Source organism: Leishmania infantum, chromosome 35 (genome assembly GCF_000002875.2).
Source record: "Leishmania infantum JPCM5 genome chromosome 35".
Taxonomy (NCBI): domain Eukaryota; phylum Euglenozoa; class Kinetoplastea; order Trypanosomatida; family Trypanosomatidae; genus Leishmania; species Leishmania infantum.
The window spans coordinates 666760-686524 of record NC_009419.2 but is presented as its reverse complement, the minus strand read 5'-3'; the positions used below and the strand labels follow the sequence as shown (position 1 = coordinate 686524).

Below are 19765 nucleotides of genomic sequence, written 5' to 3'. Positions count from 1 at the left end.
CAAGCGGTACCACCTGTATAGAGGTAGAAGACCGATTTCTGAAGCTCCACAGCGCATCGTTCTTACAATCCCTATCGCCATGGCACCTGTGAACGTGGAAAGGGTGTGCTCGGTGTTTCACTTGTTCGCGGTGGACGCGGCCGACGCGCACGCCGACGCCGACGCCGCTGCCGCTCGGGATGAGATTCGCGAGCCGTACATCCCCGTCTGCTTCTTGGCTGCGGCGGCACGGGAGGTGGGATACTACCCCACCCCCACTGCCATTCATCAGTTCACTGAGACGGTGCCGGGCGCCGCGGCCGGCGTCGTGACATTCGCAGGCTTTCTGCAGTTCTGTGAGGATGTTGCGCACACAAACCAGCCAGGGCGGTCGGTTATTCACAAGATGGTAGAGAGCATAGACCCAAGCGGTAGTGGAGTGATTAGCCATCGCGATATCTTTCTTATCTTGACCAGCGGCTCTGCTACCATCACTGACGGCGAGATCGACGCCGCGATGAAGCTGCTGGATCCGACGAACAGCGGATGCGTCCGGCTCAGCGACCTGGAAGCCGTGCTCGTCGACTCATGCGAACGCCAGCGGTTGGCGTCTGAGTCGCGATCGTCGTCAGACAATCAGCAGCAACAGAAGGAGCAGCCGCAGCATGAGCCATCCGTCGTTTGCACGACGGTAGCCGAGAAAAGTCACCAGCCGTTGCACTCCACTGACATCACCACAGCTGCTGTCATCCCCCAGGCGGGCTCGCCGGCGCCTCATCCGCAGCAACTGCAGCACTGTGACACAGCACGCCACCCTCAATCGGGGCACATGCCCGCGCAGCAGGAGGACCCGAAGCAGCATCCAAAGTGGCGGCGAAGGGCCTTCAACAGACGGAGGTACGAGGCCCCACGGTCCCCGCCGCCTGCAACGACCGCGACAGAGGGGGAACGCTCACAGGGGCAGGGACAGCGCTGGTGCGCCGCCGCGGTTAGCGAGTGCGATAGCTCCTTACAGCACGCATGCACCGGCTCGACCGGTGAGGCAGTTTCTCCGTGCCGCCAGAGCCTGTGCAACAGGCAAGACACGTTTGAGGGGACGCAGACGTCCATGACGGTAGATGTGAATCTGCAGCTGTCACCCTGCCAGCCTACAGCGGAGGTGCGGCGCAGGAAGTTTGCCAGGAACTTCTCGGCCACCGCGTCGAACTTCGCCGCACAGACGCGGCTACGCCCTCCCCGGTGTGCTGCCTCTGCAACCGCAGCCAAAGAAGTATCGTCTCACGAGGGAGCTGAGAACAGCAATGAGCTGCGCCCTCATCACAGCAACAGCGCAGATGCGAACGGCAGCGCACGCCGCAACGGGGCCCAGGGGCGCGAGTCGAAACAGCAGAAGTACTCCGGCGCGGCGTCAGACGCAAGGGGTCGTAGTGCGTTGGCCGATGCCGATAGCCCATCGGCTGCAGAGAGGGAATGGGCAATGATTGCCACCATACCGACGAGTAAAACGAGTGGATCGAAGTGCTGCAACATGTTCTAGTGCATCTGCCTGCCCCTGTAGCCCTCTTTCTCTACCTATCTCGTAGATTCTATTCATTTATGTGTGAGTGCATGTGCTCTTGCGAAACTTACGCGCGCGCCGACGACCCGATATACCCGTGCGCTTCCTGTTCCCCCCCCCCAGCTAAAATCCGTGGCGTGACGGTAGAAAGGAGTGTGTGTGAGAGAGGGGCTTGCTTGGGCGATTGCATCGACACCAATGCAGGGGCAACTCTTCGTGCGCGTGCTGGCACGTGTGTACGTTGAGTACGATACAGCGCGATGGGATCTCCTCCACGACCTTCAGGCACCCTCATCCGCGTCTGTAGTCACGCATTGCTCCTCCGAGCTTTTTTGTTTTTTTTTTGCGAACGCATCTTTCACTTACTCTCACCCACCCGCTTCGGTCCCTCTAAACTCTCCCCTGACGAGCCTCTGCCGGGCTCGCAGCGAACCCAACCGAAAAAGCGCAGCGGTTCGTGCAAATGGGAAGGGGAGAGTAGTGTGGGTGTGGGTGGGCTGGTCGTGGTCGCTTACCAACGCCAGTGCCCCGTTGCTGTTTTTTTTTTTGTCTCTCTTGGCCATTATGTCACTAATTCCCACCCTCCCTTCCACCTCTTTTTGCGCCGTTTCTTTTTAGTGGCATCGTTTTATATATATTCTGTGCTCGGTTTTCTAGGGGCCCATTGTGGTGTTGCGTGGATATGCGTGTGTGTATTGGGTAGGAGTGGGTCGGGGCCGATGAAAGGAGAAGGAGGGAGGGTCGGCTGCCCTGTCCAGTGGCCGTTATGCACTACTCCGCTGTTAAAATGTCTGTCTGTCTCTCTGCAGGTCATCCTGCCCGCCCGCCCACCCTCGTCATCGCCCCCTGCCTCCTTCCCCGCCACTCTCCCTTCTTTCGAAGCCGGCGTTCAGGACAGCGCTTCTTTTGGGCTTTTCCCCCTCAGTGACGTGTGCGCAAACAACGAAACAAACTAAAGTAGAAGGAAAAAGTAAACAGCAGCGACAGCACCAGTCTTTGGGCCTGCGAATCCTTGCACCGTTCTCGGGCCCCCTCCTCTCTCTTTTTTCATGTGTGTGTGCAGGTAGGTAGGTGGGTGAGTGAGTCTGGGAGGGGCAGGGCCTGTTTTCTTTCATGGCCTTGCTGTCCGCTATTGTGCGTGTGCAACACGCTTATCTCCCTCCCTCGCATTTTCTTTGTTTATGCCTTACCATGCCTTTTTTGCGTATTTCAGAAGAACGGACAAGAAAAGGTCCTAGCGGCCGCACGTCTCCATAGCACCGATGCAGTCTCGCGTCTTGCCAGTCACAGCGCCTCCACGAGCTGCTTGGTGGGTAGCTGTGGCGAGGAAAACCTTGAATCAGCTCCCGCGATCAGTTGCGCACCCTCAGTCTTGGAGGCTATGACTTCTACGCCCCCAGTACTGTTTGTTGCTTCTCTTTGGTTCAGATGATCGTATCATCCAGTAGGCGCCGCTCGTTCCATGCCGCTTTCTCCATGACATTCTCCTCGACTTCCTCTCTCCGATTCTCTCTTAAGGATGCACTAACATATATACACACCAACGCAGGAGCGTGAAGGGCACATATACACAGAGGCAGGCAGGCGCATACACACACACACACACACACACATCTGTAAACATTGAAGACAGCAACCTTCTGAGTTCCCTTTCTTCTGCCCAATCATCCTTCTCATTCTGTTGTTCTTGCTTGTTGCTTGGCGGTGGACGATTTGAGTGTATTTCATTTCTTTTTGGGGGAGAGGGGAAGCTTGTTTGTGTGTGTGTGTGTGTCATTGTCTTTTCCCCTCGCCCCTCCCCTTCTTATTCTTGTTCAACCCTCCCCCCCCTCGCCTTCGCCTTCGCGCCTTCCCTTGGAGCGTAGCATACCTGACGGCGTCAAGGAGAGCGGGTGGAACAAAGCAGACCGACCAACGAAAAAAAAACGCGGCGAAGCACGCACATCAGCTTCCTGGGAAAAAAAAAGCAGCGAGCAAACGACAAAAAAAGTACTCAACGAAAAGCCATCTATATAAGTGCACACACACACACACATATATATGTATTAGTCAGGGGCACAGCAGGGGATACATACATACACACGTGTTTAAACTTGCGCTCCAATTATCATCACCAATACACCTTCTTGTTCTTTGTCGATGCTATTGTTTTTTTTTCCGCTCGTCTTTTCACATCAACTCCCTTCCCATTTCGTCCTCTCACTTCGTTCTTCTGTGCGCTCGCTTCACTTGGTGGCGGTGGCGATTTTTTTTTCATTTGGGGTTGCTGCTGTTGTCACCATTGCGTCATCCTCATTTTCTCTTCTCTATATTGACGGTGCAGCGGTGCACACAACTTTCTTCGCTGTCCGAAACCACAATTTATGATTTTGCACGCAGACACACGAATACTCACATAGTTGCCACATCCAAACTCGGCCGGTCGGTCGGTGTACATCGTCTTTTTCCTCTGCTCTGTGTCGCCTTTAGCACGCCTCCACCCTCTACACTCATTCAGTCGCCGATCACGCCGCCTTTCTTTTTTTTTATTATTATTCTGCCCGTGTACGTGTACCTGCTTTGCACTTCCTTTCCTGTCAGCCTGCCCCTTAGCGCTCGAAGTTATTTTTCTTAGTGTTACACACCTTCACTGGCCCCCTCCTCTTCCTCACCACCACCACCCCCACTTCCACTCTTTCACCTGCCATCGCGTGTCAAGTGCTGAGAAGCACACGACACCTTCTTTGATTTTCCTTTAAGGCACCTTTTCTTGCCTTCCTTCTTGAACACCTTCCTCAGGGTGTGAGGGCACAGACCCACGGCTTCTGAACCGCACAAAACAGCGGGCGACCCAACCAACGCGACACATGTTTTCAAAAGAGAACTTCATCGACTTAGCTCACCAGGCGGTCAGCGCTGTTCGCCGGATAGTCGGCAGCTCCGAGTCATGGAACGTACGCGACGCGCTTTCGGCCACCTCGCAAGTCGTTCTCACAGTCTGTAAGGCAAACACCACACTGGACGCGGCTACTTTGGAGGCGTGGGTGAATGACCTCGTGCGGGAGCTGGAACTGCAGTCGACGCAGAGCGCCGCTGCCACAGAAACGGCGGCGGCGGGGGAGACTGGAGGTGCGGCAAGCAGCGTCAAAGACGAGGCATCGAAGCCGCTAAGCGAGCCGGCGCTCATTGTGAACCTCGAGGTTGCGCGAGAACTCATATACTCCTGCAACGCAGAAGAAACTGTAAAGGCGTACTTGAAAAAGAAGCTCGTGGCGGCCATCGTGCAGCTCTACGGCAGCGCCACGCTCACGCAGAGACTGCGTGACTGCTGCGCCTACGTCATCGTTGGCGTGTGCTCATCGCAGCAGCTGCTACTGCGCGACTTCATGTTTGCCTGTACCGACCGCTTGCACAGTCTCCCGCAGGACCACAACGGCCGCGTCCTTCAAATCCTCCTTGCGTCGCTCTTGGTAGAGGTGTTTCATCAGTTCCAGCTGTACTGTTACGGCCGGCTCAAGACAGACCTGGATGCAGAAACAGAAGCTCACTGCACGTCGCTCATCGACTGCCTTTTGGAAACAGCGTACTCGCTCATGGTGCAGGATGCGGCTGTCGTATCCCGCACCGCCACTGCGTCTCGGACGGCGTCGGGCGAGGCGGAGGAGAGCCTCGAGTCGGGGTCACCGTCTCCGCCACCAGCGACACACGATGAAACCTCCACGGCGACGGCAGCAGCGAGCAACAAAGATGGGAACAGCGGCGAGGCGGCAGGATCTCCTGCGGCGCCAACCACCACCGTAGCATGTAACGGTGACACCCCGGCAGCTTCGCCTGCCAACGCCTCCTTGGACATGGCCGCCAGCGGCGCGAGTCTCGACATCACCACTTCTGTTGTGCTCCTAGCAGTTGCCGCTGGCGTGTATCGTGCACGGCCCGCCCTCAAGACCTACCTGGTGCGCCACTGGGGCGCTGAATATGCACGAGTGTGGGTCAAGGTAGCCTCGCAGCTCTCGAAGATGCGCACGAACCTTCTTCTGTCGCTGTCGTCTCGCTCGCCCGTGTCTGCCATGCTGGAGCCGGTAGAGTACTGGCGGGCAGAGATGCTCGAAGGCCTGGTGGAGCTATGCACGTCGGACAGCTTCACAACCCAGCGAGCCATGGTAATGGCGTCCATTGCCGGAAGCGGCAGCAACAATGGTAGCAGCAGCAACGGGGCAAGTCAGCACGGCGTGGTGTCTTCCACCAAGATAGGCGGCTCCTCAGCAGCGCGCGCGCCGGCATCCTCGTCTAGCGGCGCCACCGGTGCTCCCGCCGGCTCGGGGCCGAGCTTCAACAGCGCCGGCCGATATCAATTTGTGCCGATCCCAGCGGACTGGGAGACTTACCTGTCGCGCAGCACCTCGGCCGTGTGGCGCCTCGCCTCTGCCCTCTTTCCGTGCACCGTCACCTCGGAGGGCGTCAGCATTCTCAAGGCGGTGCTGCTACTGCTGAACACGCGCCACGCCTCAGCAGAGGCCCTGTACCGCAGCACCATTTCGACGCTGACATTGCTGTGCGTTGCGAACCCGCGCAACGCCGTGCTGCTGTCTGAGCACCACTTTTTGCGCACCATCATGGCACTGGTTAACTGCAACCAGCCGAGCGTCTTTCCAGCCTCCCAGCAGGTCACACTGCACTTTCGCCACAGCGAGCCAAGCACCTCCGCGCCGGTGGCTGCGCTGGCGCAGACCCTGACGCTGACCCCGGTCAGCACCCTGAACGTGAACACGACCCAGCTTACCTTCTGCTTTCTCAACACCCTCACCTCCACAACGTTCTCCAAGGCGACTGTGGAGCTGCTGATGCAGGGCATCAAGGACATGTGCTCGATGCCGTCGTCTCAGACAGATGTCGATATTATCGAGAACTTTCTCCACGGCCTCAGCCGCGCCTTCATTCCACACCCACTGCTCTTCTTCCCTGGCGATGGCTGCGTGAGCTGGCGGCTGAAGCAGATGTTTCCTCGAGGCAGTGGTTACAGCTTTACGGCGTGGATCTACCCGACATGTGTGTGGACTGGCGGCAGCTGCCTCTACTCCTTCATGGATCCGAACGACACGCGGGTGAGCCTGCTAATCGTCGCCGACGGACGACAGTGCACGTTGGCGGTGCGGGTGAACAAGGGGGGTGGTGACCCGGCCGAGCTGGTCCTGAGCCGTGGTACCTTCGCCGCGACCACGTGGACGCACGTGGTTGTGAATCACGGCGTTGCCCTGAACGTGTACATCAACGGCCAGCGCCTCGAGGGGGTGCACGATGTGCCCTACCCCAAGGAAAAGCACTTCATCATGTTCAACATTGGCGGGGCCGCGGAGCTGCCGGGGTTCTTAGGCTTTATGTCGGGCATGAACATATCCGCCACGCTCCCTGAGAAGGAGATCGCGAAGCTTCACGCCGCCGGGCCTGCTTTCTATGACCCCTCAAGGGACTGCGCCTCGTTTCTCATGCCTTTCTTCGAGGAAAAGCCCAATGCCCCGTCTGAGCCGCAGACGCCGTCCCTGCTGCAGCAGAACGACATGATCACAAAGAAGTCGGCGGAGTTCCGGTGGAACCGCATCGAGCTCTACGTGCCTACCGATATTGAAGAAATGATTGCGCCAAGCAAGGTGGCGGAATGGGTGCTCGGTGTGCTCAAGGGGCGGCGGACGGCGTCTGCTCAGAGCACGTCGACCTTTCTGAACGTTGCGAAGCTGAGCCTCAGTCTCTTGTCGACATCCATGCAGCTCGCGACGACGGAACAGCTGACGCAGCTGATGCTCAAAAACTACCTGGACCAGCTGCGCACCGAGGTGCTTTCGTGGAAGGTGACGTTCCCAGAGTTCGCATCACTAATGCTGCAGTCCGTGACGCCACGCGGTGGGGGCAAGGTGCTGCAGCACCATGCTTGCACGCAGCGCGTCTTTGACATCCTTCTCAGCTGTGTGCTGCGGGCAAGAACCCATGGCAGCGGGGGCGTGAACGGCGTCGCGCATCACCGGGTTTGCGCCAGCAGGGACACCATAGATCCGAGCGATGAGAGCGCCGCGGGGTCAACTGTGGCGTCGTCGGCGTCTGTGGCTTCGTCGCCATGCAGCGATGCCGCGCAGGAGGCGAACGCCACGAACATCATATTGCGCGAGCTCAGCGACTGTCTTCTTGTGAAGGAGAACATGGAGATGTTCCAGGAAGATTCGTCGCGGTTCCAGTGCATCCTCAACGTGTCCCTCTATCTCCCTAAGGAGTGCATCAAGTCTGTCGTGATTCTCATTGAAAAGCTGTGCCACAGAGAGGCAGAGCTGCGCCGGGTGCTCTTGTTCCTTTTCACGCCAAGCTCCGTCACTCCAACAGCGGACACAGCGAAGGTATGGGTGCTGCGCATGCTCTTCGACATTGCCAGGGAGGAGATGGCGATGTGCGAGATGATCCAGGAGTCCTTCAAGAGCCGGGGCGTCACACTCATGCTGCTGCTCATCAACGGCGAAAACCACTCTAGTGAGGCGATACGCCTGTTGGCGCTTGGCCTGCTCTCGTTGTTGATGCCGCTGAAGAGCTGCGCAAAGTTCTTCAAGAAAAGCGACGGCTTCGACATCCTCTCGCTGGCGCTCACGGAGCCGCGCAACGACATCCCGCTCGGTATTCGCACTTTCGATGCCCTCTTTCAAATCGCCTTCGACGGGTTCCGACGCCACCGGGAGAAGAAGCCGGAGGCGGACAGCATCGCCGCGCGGCTGATGGCCACTGCGCATATTCTGCACCGCCAAAAGCAGCGTGACCCGAGCTCGTCAGCCGCTGCCGGCGGCGGAGGCGGGTGGTCGACCAGCGTTACAGTAGCTGGTGCGCTGCAGAAGGGCCGCATGCAGCGGCACATCGCGGACTTCCTCGGTCACACACCTTCCATCATGGTGAACCACCTTGGCACGCGCCGCGGCTACAGCTTCGAGCATACGCACGACTACGGCAGAGTCAGGGAGGACTTCGGTGAGCTCGTGCTGCTGCACAAGGGAAGCCGCTACCACAACTTGCACCTTCCGATGGCGCTGAAGACGGTTCTGTGTGCGCTGGACTACCTGATTCGAGTGCTGCTGTACAGGCTGTCCTCGGCGCCACCGCTGGTGATCTCCCCAGCCGTGGCAGCGACAGCGACGGCAATCAGTGGCAACAACATTACCGGCTCCTCAACAGACTACCTGGCAACAGCAGACGAGTATCCGGTCTTGTCGACGCAGCGCCACGAGAGCGGGCTGCTGAGCACAAACGCGCGAGCTGCGCAGATGGATGAAGAGCGCGTGGTAGTTGAGGTTCTCAACTACCTAGACAAGTTGATCGAGTGGCCGAAGCACGCGCTGAAGGTGATGGACATACCATGGCTGGGCGGCTTGTGGGCAGCGGTTCGCGTCTTTTTCGAGAGGCCGGTGGACCCGAATGGTACCACGGGGGCGGTAACGCCGGTGCAGCCCTCGGAGCCGGGGACGATGGCGCTCACGCCTGCCGTGGCGGGGACAAACCACCCACCCTCTCTCTCCACGCTGCAGCCGTGCGAGGCGGCCATTCGGCTCTTGCATCAGGATCGCAGTGAGTTTGTTGCTGAGGTGACGCAGCGCTGTCGCACGGTCATTCGAAAGATGGTCATCCTCGACATCTCCATGAATGAGCGGGCGCAGATTCGATCGATCCGCGACGGCGAGCATCCGCCGCGTCTCGTGCGGATCGTTCTCGAGGAGGTGGCGCGTTACTTCTCCGTCCAAAAGAACGGTGAGCTTCTCGAGAACGCCGGCACCATCATCCGGAACTTGAACTCGCTCTTCAAGGACGTGCACACCGCGTTGCGCCCCTTCCCTCCAACGCTCGGTGTGGCCATTGTCATCGCCATCACGAACATCTCCGTGTCTAGCAGCATGCAGGTGCGGCGTCGAATGAAGAACAGCAGCAACCTCCTGACAATCCGCGATCACCTCGCGTTCTATGTCTTGCGCGAGTCGCGGAGGTTTTTGCGGCTCCGGAAGCGCTCTCTGAACCAGCTGATTCACATGAACGTCAACAACGCCAACTCAATCACGGTGCTGCTCCTGCACCTCTCAAACAGCATCAAGGAGAACAACGTGAACGAGGTGGAGGTCCTCATGCCACTGATCCGGCAGCTAGCGGGTGCCGACTCGGCTCGGCTGCGGGAGCTGCACGCTCTGCTAGGCGACAGCAAAGCCGCGCGCACCTTGGAAGAGCTGCTGAGCAGCAGCGGGGGAGCCATCACCACCGTGCAGAGCCCGCTACTGCTAAGCACGCACACCTCACAGCCCACGCTATCGGACCACTGCGCGAGTGATGCGTTTACAGATGCGGACTTTAGTACCGGTGGCGGGGAGCGGGCTACGTGGGGCCCAAGCCACGGTATCGGTTCAAACCTGCTGGAGGAGGAGGGCGGAGAGCTGAGTTCAGGGGCGTGCACGGTGCAGCTGCTTGAATGGTGCAAAACGAACAAGGAGGCCTGGGCCGCCATTCAGCGAAACGTGCACGCCGCGATGGCGAGCATGGGGCTGGAGAAGAACGATGATAAGGCGCAGCAGCAGCAGGTCAGCAGCGCCTCCGGCTCCCCGAAGGCGTCGGCCGGCGCGCACGTTGGCCTGAGCGATCGGAGCAAGCGAGAGTTCCAGCAGCTGCGGGACGAGCTGCAGTCGGAACTCGCGAAGCGCAAGGCAGGCAGCAAGTGAATCGTGCCCGAGAGAAAACCGCACAAGACAGAGGTGGCAATTTGCGCGGAAATCGAGACTCTGAGGCTTTGGCGCCACAAGTGCGAATGGGAAAGGCCAGACAGTCTCGCGTCACACCGCCTATGAGCGACATCACTTTGCTATTTGGTCGTGCCCCCTGCCGCGCCAAGCCCCCACCCCCACCCCTCCCCACTCAGTCGTCTTTGTTCTCAACTATTCGTGTCATAAGTGCATGCCCGCTCGCGCTATTATCGTGATCGCAGTGGCCCAACTGGACTTCTCAAATTCTCTTTTGCCTTCCATCCTCACTGATGTGCTCATCCGTGTCGCGGCTGCTCTGTGCTATGTAGTTGACCGTCGATGCCGTTTTTTCAATCTGCACCTGCACAATGGAAGCACTATGATGGAGGGTAGCAGAGAGAAGGCGCATCGTCAGCTCTGGATACATATGCGTGAGTGTATGTTTTTATGTAGGAATGTGCATGTGCACGTATTGTATATGTGTGTGTGCATGTGTGTGTGCGTACGTCCTTCTCTCTCCGTCTCTGCATCAGCGTGCGGTGGGGTGTTCCCGTGTCTAGTCGTTGCTGCTCACTCGCTTGGGCGTGTGTACATTTTATTACGATTTTCATTTCTTTTTGGTTTTGTTTGCGATGCCGCGAAAGATGCTTGCTGGCAGTGTCTCTCTTCTCGCTCCCTGTATGTGTTTATGTGTCGCGGTAGTCGTAGTGGTTGTGGTTTTGTTTCGTTTCGCTTTCTTCTCTTGCCAACCTTGTGTGCGATTCGTTGCTGAGCGATGGAAAAAAAAAGAATGTGAAGCAGACACTGCGAAGGCACTCCTCAGCTCACCGGAACACCTTCAGCGTCCTCCGTAGTGGCCTTGCTCATCCCGATCCGCGCGCGGATGCGCAGATGCAAGCAAGTTTCCGACCCACGCACCCCCTCCCCTCTGGAAGGGACAGTCGCTCAATGGGTTCCCATGCGCAACAGGAGGTTGTGCATGTGTCGTATCAGCTTCCTTTTTGCTTGTCTCGTGCTTGCTGCGTCACCATCATGTCACTGCTTGCTCACCCTCGGTCTCCGCTACCCCACCCCTTTTGCCTTACCTCGTTCTTTTGCTGCTCTACACTTCTCTCTCCCTCCTCGCCTGCTGCGCATGCAGATACATTGCTAGGTTTCTCTACGCTCTCTCGGCGGAACACGCCCAGTACACATCGCTATCTCCCTCTCTCAATTAGCATCCTCATCATCTCCCCTTTAAACAGCCAAACAAGGGTGCGGCTGCTGCTTTCTTTTTGTTTTCCTCGCCAAGCAAGAAAAGCGCTGGAGGAAGCAGCGGCAGTGGCTTTTAGTCCCTCCTCGCTGCCAGCGCTCAGCGAGGAACAACAGCCCTCCGCCCAACCCCCCCCGGACGGTAAAGAAGAGGCCAGCGGAAGTGAAGACACAAAGAAGTGAGACGAGCGCGTCTTCGCTTTCGCATCACATTCGTTCTTTTTCTCTAGCGTCCTCTCTTGGGCCTTTGCGGTCATTATTTCTTGCTGTCTCGCACGCATCCGCATGCGCGGGGCCCGCCGTGGCTGAGCGAAGAGGCTTCCTCATGCTCGTTTTGTTGGCGATCTCTTCTCCCCCTCTTCACCAGACTTGGCAAAGAGAAAGAGCGAAGTGTTCTTATCTGCTTCGCAGCCTTCCCCGTAGCTGCACCGCCCTCTCTCCGCTCCCCACTTTGCGCGCGTGTCTGTGCGTGTGTGTTCTGTGTTCATTTGCCACCCGTTTAGACTTTTTCTTGTGTGTTGCGCTCTAATTTTTCTTTCTTCGTTTCTAGAATCTCCTCCCTCCCGCCCCCGCCCTCCAGCACCGCCATCCTTCTCTCCACCGGTCACACGTGCCAGTGTGCGCTGGCTTCTGGAGTCTGCCTGCCGTATCGCTCTTGCTGCGTACTTGCACCTTTCTCTTCTTGTGTTTCTCTCACTTCGTAGGCGCTACCCATCGTCGTATTACCTGGCTGGTGGTTGCCGTGCTAGTGTCTTTGTGTTCGCGTGCGTGTACGTTTGTAGCCGCTTTTTGATCCGTCGTCCCACTCCTCCTTTCCTGCACCTTTCTCTCTGTCGACTCCCGCCGCTGTGGCGCATAACATTTTTTCCCCTCCGCACTTTGCTCTTCTTTATTATCCTTTTTTTTTCACGCGAGGGGACATTTGTGGCGGTCGCTTGCGTGTGGGTGTGCGTGCTCGCAGGCTCGTGCTTCTTCTGTGCCTCCGATCGCCCCTCATCTCTATCCGCTCCTCTTTCTGTTCTCTCCCTCTCTCACTCACTTCTCTCTCCACGTGCCTGGCTTTTCTCTGCTGCTGTTGGTCACCGCCGTCCCCTCACTGCCCGGACCCTTTCCCCTGTGGTGCCACCTCGTGTGAACTGAATTCTTGTTTTCTTTTTTCTTCTCCTCAACCGCAGACATTGAGCTTCGACGTTTATGCTGCGCCCGTTCCAACGCCAACAACAAAAAGTTGGCTATGTTCCGCTGTGAGGAGGCGACGTTTTACGCTGGTGTAGCCCTTCTCTGTGGCGTGGTGGCTCTCTTTGCCGTGACTCGTGCCTTCCTCTATGCGCTCGGTGCTCTTGTTAGCCACGTGGTGAGGGATGGCTGCTTTCCGCCCTTACTGGAGCATAGCGTGTGCGCGGCGGCACTGATCACCGCTGTCGTTCTCTTTGGTAATGTCAGCGCCCTCCTATCGTGGATGGTGCTGCTCGCCACCGTCACCAGCGGTGCGCTCTGCTGGTCGCTAAGGAGTTTCCGCTGGATGGGCGTGAGCAGCTTCGTGTTCTACTCAATCGCCTTGATGCATGTGGTTGGCCCTGCATTTGTCGAGGAGGTGAACCTGACCAGGCTAGAGGTGTCTGCACTCGTGCAGGGCCAACGAGTGCTGATCCCTTCGCTGCCCCCGCCACGCACTGCGGATGAGTCGCCCTCGTCACTGTCGCCGTTGCCCGCTCTGCGCATCTACGCATACTATGACAAAGTGAAGATCGAGGGAAGTGCGTCGCCTCTGGCCACCTCAACGGTGTCGGCTGCGTCGCTCAGACTACCGCTGGAGCTGCCACCGTGGTGGACACACGGCGTGCGGGGAGTCAGCGAGTGCAACGGAAGCGTGAAGAAGTGCTCGCGGGGCGATCGCATCACGCAAGGCGCCGAGCTCCCTTTTCCCACGCACCACATAATAGCCAGCGGTGATGACACGCAGCTGTCGCACTACACGCGTGGCATCGATATCGCTGCATCTGCCCTGGCGGGCAGTGACAGCATCCATTTGGTCGGCCGCCGTGGCGCCATTCGGCACAGTCATGTGTACTGTATCATTCCAGGCAAAGGCGCCGACCCCATGCGCCCGTCGGCGACCACTGTGTCTTCGCTCGTATATGTGCGCTGTCTGCGGCTGCGGGAAAACATCCTGCTTCACAACGTCACCATTTACTGGGCTGCTTATCCGTCGTCATCGTCACCGCCGCCTACATTTGCAGAGGCGGAGCGCAGAGCGGACTCGTCGAGTAGCGCACCTTATGCTTGGCGGTCGCTCCATGTAGGCGCTGACTCTGAGCAGGCATGCGTGGAAGTGCAGGCTCAGCTGCAAGGAGAGCTTGGCATGGCTGTTACCTCGTCGCTAATTGAGTGTGTCGACGAGGTAGACATGGCAAAGTTGCCGCCGTCGTTTGTCGCCAAGGCACCGCTGCTCGTGTGGCTTGGGTGGCAGCTCCCCGGCTACGTGCACCGTGTGCAGGACATCCTCCTCTTCTTCTCGAGTCACGTCGCCGCACCGGCATCGGCGCTGGTTGTGGTGGTATGTCGCATGAGCTACAAGGCCGCGTCCGCGCTGGGGCAACAGTGTGGGGTTTGGCTGGTGCAGATGGCGCCATACGTGAAGCATGGGGCGGAGCAAGTCGCTGTATTTGCGGAAGGAGCTCTGTGCGGTTCCTCTGCGCGACGAGAGGCGTTGATCGGCGCAGAGGAAGGCGCCGTCGATGCACGGAGAGCCGTGCTGCGCGCTATGGCGACTCCGTCGTCGGGGTGTGCCGCTTTTACGCGCGCGCACGCGACGCGCTCAGCCTTCCGCGCCGGCGCACAAATGCGTACGTCCGTCGTCTCCGCCGTGTCTGCCGCCGTGGACGGCCTCGACCTGGTGCCGGGTGTGTGGTCCGTGTATGCTTGGGCGTGGAGGGCGGAGCACCGCGTCACGCTATGGATCGTTGCGGCGCTACAGAACGCCTTTTGTTTCGCGTTGTGCGTAGTGCTGCAGCCGATTGCCCGATCGCTGATCATCGCCGCGCAAGACTGTGCGGCTCTGGCGCCCAAGCTCGTCGTTTTACTGCGCTGTCTGGGGCGAGCTATTTCTCAGCTCCGCATCTTAACCTACTTTGCACGCTGCTGCACTTTCATGTGGGCGCTGGAGAAGCGTGTGTGGCACTACGAGTGGGCCGCGCTCGAGCTCGTACTGACCTTTCTCGTAGTCCAGTGCGAGACGGTGGCTTGTGTATTCGCCAAGCACACTGTCGTGGGTGTTGGCTGGGCGAACAGTCTAGTGCGACACTACAACGCCACTTCCTTTTCTATTCACATAGCTGTAACCTTCCTTCAGACGGCGCTTCTGGGGATCGCGATGCGCAACGAGCTGCGCATGTTTGTCGTGGCAGAGCAGCAGCAAGCGCCGGCCCGCAACTTGTTTTCTCGCTACATGCCGAGCAGCTTGGCAACGTGGCTGCCGCCGAGCTCCTTTGCGAATCATGTCAACGGATTCTGGATGCTGGTGCGTGCCCATCTCGTTGAGTGTGTGCGGTATTTCCTGCTGCATGCAGTGGCTGCTTTGGTGCTAATCGGCCTGTCTGTGCTGCCCTTCGCCAGCAAGCTGTATGCCCTGTCTCTTCGCTACCTGTTCCCTTGGCTGTCGTGTCAGTACTTCCTCGCCTTCTTCTCGCCCGATCTACCGACGGTGCGACGCGTCGCGGTGTACTTCGTCGGTCGCATGGCCGTTGCAGCGGTGCTGCAGGACACTATCGGTGATTTCATTTACCGTGTGCTGAAAGACTTACTGATAGCCGTGGGACTAACCGGTGGTCTCGCGCTGCTGCTGTGGGGCTGGCCGCAGCGCGCGACGCTGGCAAAGCAGGTGGCGACGGCCATCGCGGACAGCCTTCAGACTACCCCAATGCCGGCGCGTGTGAGCGTGACAGCGGCTGCCGACTGCAGCGACGCAGGGTTGAGGGTCGCAGAGGAAGCCGCGGAAGACGAGGAGGCGCGGCAGCGGGACGTCTCTGTAGCAAAGCAAATCGACCTTACCGACGCCGCTTGATTGCGTAGCGCAAGCTGCGCGTTCGCCATCAGGAGGCGAGCGTACGAAGGCACGATCACCAGCACTATAGGAGGAAGACGAGGGACGCAACCCTATAAACTCGCCGCGCCCAGTGTATGCGCCCCTGTGGTGTGCTCAGGTCAGCACGCGCAATACAGCTCCTCTTCCTCTCACGTTCCCCAGCCACTCATTCGAAAAAAAAAAGCTACGAAGCCTCTGTCAAGCGGTGCGATATACATGTGCGCGTGTGTGCACGCGGCGTCGTCGGGGCTTCATCAAAAGAAAGCGAAGCGGCGAAGTAGCGCACAACTCGCAAGTACCGACGAAGCTGACCGTTTGTGGCGTGCAAGCAGATGTGCGCGCGTTTCGTGTATGGGCGACCGACTCTTGGCACGCGCACGTTTCGAGACAAGGAGGAAAAGTGAAAGACTACCACGTCGAGGGTGGATGGGATGAGGAGCGGGTGACACTCTGTGCTCATGCATGACGAGCAACTGCAGATTCAAATGGATATCGCCGCACCCCGCGTCCCCGCATGGCTGGCTCTTTGGACATCGCCGCCGCCCCGGACCACCCTCCGCCTCCAGCCTCTCTCTCTTCACATGTTTTTCTCTTCACCCACCCTTTACCCCTTTCCTCTGGCGATACTGTTGCGCTAGTATCGGGCATCGGCCGCTGAGTGACGGGGCTTCTGTAGCTCGACCTTGTGGGTGGTTTCTCTATCGTGCTCTGCCACCCCAGCTGTATTACGGTTCTAGAGCTCACTGGCACGACACACACACACACACACACACACAATATAGAATAATAATAAAGAGAAAAAGGGCGCGGCTGCACTTGAACACCCCGCCAAGCGCAGAATGCAGCACTCCTCTTACGGCGCTTCACTTCCCGATGCGCTGGTGCGTGCCATACGCGCAGCCAGCAAGCCCTTTTTCCAGATTCAGGCCTTCCGGTACGCGCAAGAAGCCAACAGCAGGTCGGACTTGGGTTTCGTGTCGCTTGTGATGAAGACGAAGGCACTCGTGCCGCAGGAAAAGTTTGATAGCAGCCACCTGTTGCCCAGTGCCTGGTCTGAGCTGTACCGCACTGCTGTGAAGGAGTTGGCGGACGCCGACGCCAAGGAGCTCTGGGGCCTCGTCTCCGTAGTGCTAAGAGTGGTGGAGCAGGGCGCGGTTGACTGCGTAAACGCGAGTGCCGCCATTGTCGAGTGGCACAGCTGGTTTGACGATGAACTCGCAGACGCCGGAGCGGTGATTCGGCAGCTGCAGTGCGAGGACCCGCACGCCGATTCGGATGTTGTTGTCGAGGAGCTCGGGTCGAACGTGTTAGGCCGCATCGAAGGTGCATTTCTCACTGGGCACTTCCACGCCGCCGCGTCGCTCATGGACGCGCTGCTGCTGTACCTGCGCCGCGGTGGGTCAGCACTGCTGACCGCGGAGGTGGAAACAGCCTTGGCGAATGTGAAGCGGCTGCTCACGGTTACGTTTCACGACCCGGTGAGCCACCGGCAATGGGTAGAGACCGCGAACGACGAACTTCAGGACTCGCGCATCACTCTTTTGACTGCGTCCCGAGGCAGCCAGAGCGGCAACGACAATGGCAGCGGCAGCAGCGCCGGCGGGGCCACTGTGATGGACAAGCTGGTCGAAGACCTCTGCGCCGCCTCCTTAGACATTCTCCTGCTCATCACGAAGGATGCGAAGCGGATGTGCGATCGGTGCCTCGACTCGCACCGCACCGCCACAGATTTTCTAGTAGCGGTATGCGCTATCATGGAGCCCTACGCAGGCCTCCAGCGTGTATACTCGCTCTTTGCCAAGTACGTGGATGACTGGGACAACACCGATGGTCGTCAGTGGTACTACGAGTGCGTCTTGGCAATCCTCGGCGTGGGCTCGGTAGTGGACATGGTGGCGGCGATGCACGAGGTGGCGATGATTGTGGCAGAAACGTTTCCGCAGGCGGCGGCGGTCTCCTCCACTATCAGCGATGAAGATGCATACGACTGCGACAACGACGACGCGGATGAGGTTAGCGATACTGTGAGCCTCGACGCCGTCACAGCCGCCGCAAAGCCACCGAGTGCAGCAACGACGCGGCGCTTCATGTTGACCTGCATGACGGCCCATATCGCCGACCTGTGTGCGCCGGCGGTCGTTTCCACCTCAGCAGCCGATATTCACTTGACGTTCTGCCGTAACGAACTTGTTACGGCCTACGCGCGGCTCTTTGCAATGCATCCCCGCACGTGGCGCATTGCCGGCCTCTACGCCTGCTACTCGCCCCTCAATGACCCGCTTTTCCTCAGCGAAATCGTGCTTGCCGTGGCGCCGGCGGCCGCGGCAGACGAGACTGTGTACCGAAGTCTGCGTGCTTTCTTCCACACAACGTGGAGCACTAGCAGTGACCATCAGCAGGCGGTGCGCGCAAAGCTGGAGGCCGCGCTGCCGGAGCACGCGGCTGTGGCGAAGTGGTGGTCCGCAATGGAATACTACTACTCCCAGTCCTACCGGGACGCACACCGGCATATTATCATGACGCAGCTAAACAGCGGCAACTGTGTGAGCGCGGTGTGGCTAGCCGTGCAAACACAGCTAACGGAGGTCATCGAGTCTGAACTGCGCCGTCAGCTGAAGAGCAAAGATGCCTTGGGGAACGCGCAGCTGTACACGGTAGGCTCCGCCGTCCAAAATGGGTTCGTTGCCGTAGGTGCATGCGCAAACATGGAGCTGGGGCGCTACCTATGCGCTGCCGCGGCGTTCTCGGCATACCGGCAAGCCGCGACGGCAGCCGACGCGTCTCTCGCGATGCTTGCTCAGGGCCAGCCATCCTCGCTTCAGCCATCGCGGTCGCCGTCTCGAAAATTCGAATTCGCCCTCGCGGCGGCGGCTACGTGCCTGCAGACGATCGAATCGGCTTTGAAGAGTGTCGTTGAGTGTCACGCGATGGTGCACCCGTCCACGATCTTCACCCTTGTCGAGCACGGTACCTCGCTGCTGCTCTCACTGCGCCAGCTCATGCGTGTCCCAGGGACAGGGGAGTCTACCGGCTCCGCTCACGTCTCCAGCTGTGTGCTGCCGCTGCTGATCGAGTCTTACGAGCTCGCAAGCATCCACAACGTCCACCACGACCCGAACCTCGCAGATCGCAGTCGCGCCTTGGCCGAGCAGCTGGCTCACGTGCACCAGACCTCCATTTGAAGGGGCAACAGAGGAACGCTGCTTGAATGCGGGGGGAGAGCGAAGAAGACGGCCACATGCATCCGCGCCCTACCCGCTGCGCACACCCGTGTGCCACGCAAGCACAGGAAAGGCGTAAGACGCAGGGCAGGAGAAACCGATGCGACCGTTGCGTGATGGGGAGCCGTGTGCCTGTATGTGGCACGGCTTCTTCAGTGTAGCTGGGTGTTCTCCTGAGGCAAGCAAAGTTGTAGCACGCTGGTTGCTGTTGAGTGTGAGTATGTGTGCGCGTGTGTGTGCGACAACTCAATTCCGTAAACCAGGGAAGCAGAAGGAAAGGGCGGAGGGATTTGTGCAGAGGTGTATGCAAGTTTAAAAGTCTTCAGAAAGCAAGCAGCGCATCATCACCAATGGCTTAGATTTACTTCTCTCATCTGCGCAGGTCTGAACGGGTGTGTGTGTGTGTGTGTGTGTGTGTTACGAGTAGTTCTCTCCTCGCTTCGCTGAGATTTGGGTGGCGTAACGGGGAGGAGGTGGCAAGATGGCCGAAGAAGCGGGTGTGCAGCTGTTGGTGCTGATCACGTCCCCTATCTTTGCATGTGCGATCACGCCCAAAACAGACAGGCACATACACACACATGCCGACTTGTATGGTCAAAAATAAGCAGGCAAGGAGGAGGACAATGCGTTCTTCGATTCTGTTGTTTCTTTTTTTTTGCCTCTCTCTATATGCCAAGCTGGTAATGTAGTGCACCATCGCACGCCACGTCCATTCTCTCGCCTGCTCGTTCTCTCTCCGCCCTCCGTATTCACCACCGACAACCTCCCTCGTACACCATCCCGACACGCACATGCGTGCTGCAAGAGAAGGAAGCAGTAACAATACAAACGAGGAGCACACTGTCGTTTGCTCGTTGAAAACAGCAGTGCCCTCCAACGCAACACGACGCGAATCGCCTCTCCTTTGATTCACCGCCGCAGCAATCCCACTTTCACGCACCCCCCCCTC

General features: G+C 58.7%; 4 protein-coding genes across 4 annotated transcripts; all 4 read left to right on the top strand.

Moving 5' to 3' along the window:
• Positions 1 to 79: 79 nt before the first annotated feature.
• Positions 80 to 1516, top strand: LINJ_35_1630 (conserved hypothetical protein; the record flags this gene model as incomplete). Its single annotated transcript, XM_001468946.1, has 1 exon — positions 80 to 1516. One exon carries the CDS (start codon positions 80 to 82, stop codon positions 1514 to 1516), a length of 1437 nt encoding a protein of 478 aa, XP_001468983.1.
• Positions 1517 to 4383: 2867 nt separating this feature from the next.
• LINJ_35_1620 (conserved hypothetical protein) lies at positions 4384 to 10239 on the top strand (the record flags this gene model as incomplete). Its single annotated transcript, XM_001468945.1, has 1 exon — positions 4384 to 10239. One exon carries the CDS (start codon positions 4384 to 4386, stop codon positions 10237 to 10239), a length of 5856 nt encoding a protein of 1951 aa, XP_001468982.1.
• Positions 10240 to 12745: 2506 nt separating this feature from the next.
• Positions 12746 to 15574, top strand: LINJ_35_1610 (conserved hypothetical protein; the record flags this gene model as incomplete). Its single annotated transcript, XM_001468944.1, has 1 exon — positions 12746 to 15574. One exon carries the CDS (start codon positions 12746 to 12748, stop codon positions 15572 to 15574), a length of 2829 nt encoding a protein of 942 aa, XP_001468981.1.
• Positions 15575 to 16434: 860 nt separating this feature from the next.
• LINJ_35_1600 (conserved hypothetical protein) lies at positions 16435 to 18777 on the top strand (the record flags this gene model as incomplete). Its single annotated transcript, XM_001468943.1, has 1 exon — positions 16435 to 18777. One exon carries the CDS (start codon positions 16435 to 16437, stop codon positions 18775 to 18777), a length of 2343 nt encoding a protein of 780 aa, XP_001468980.1.
• Between the last annotated feature and the right edge of the window lie 988 nt (positions 18778 to 19765).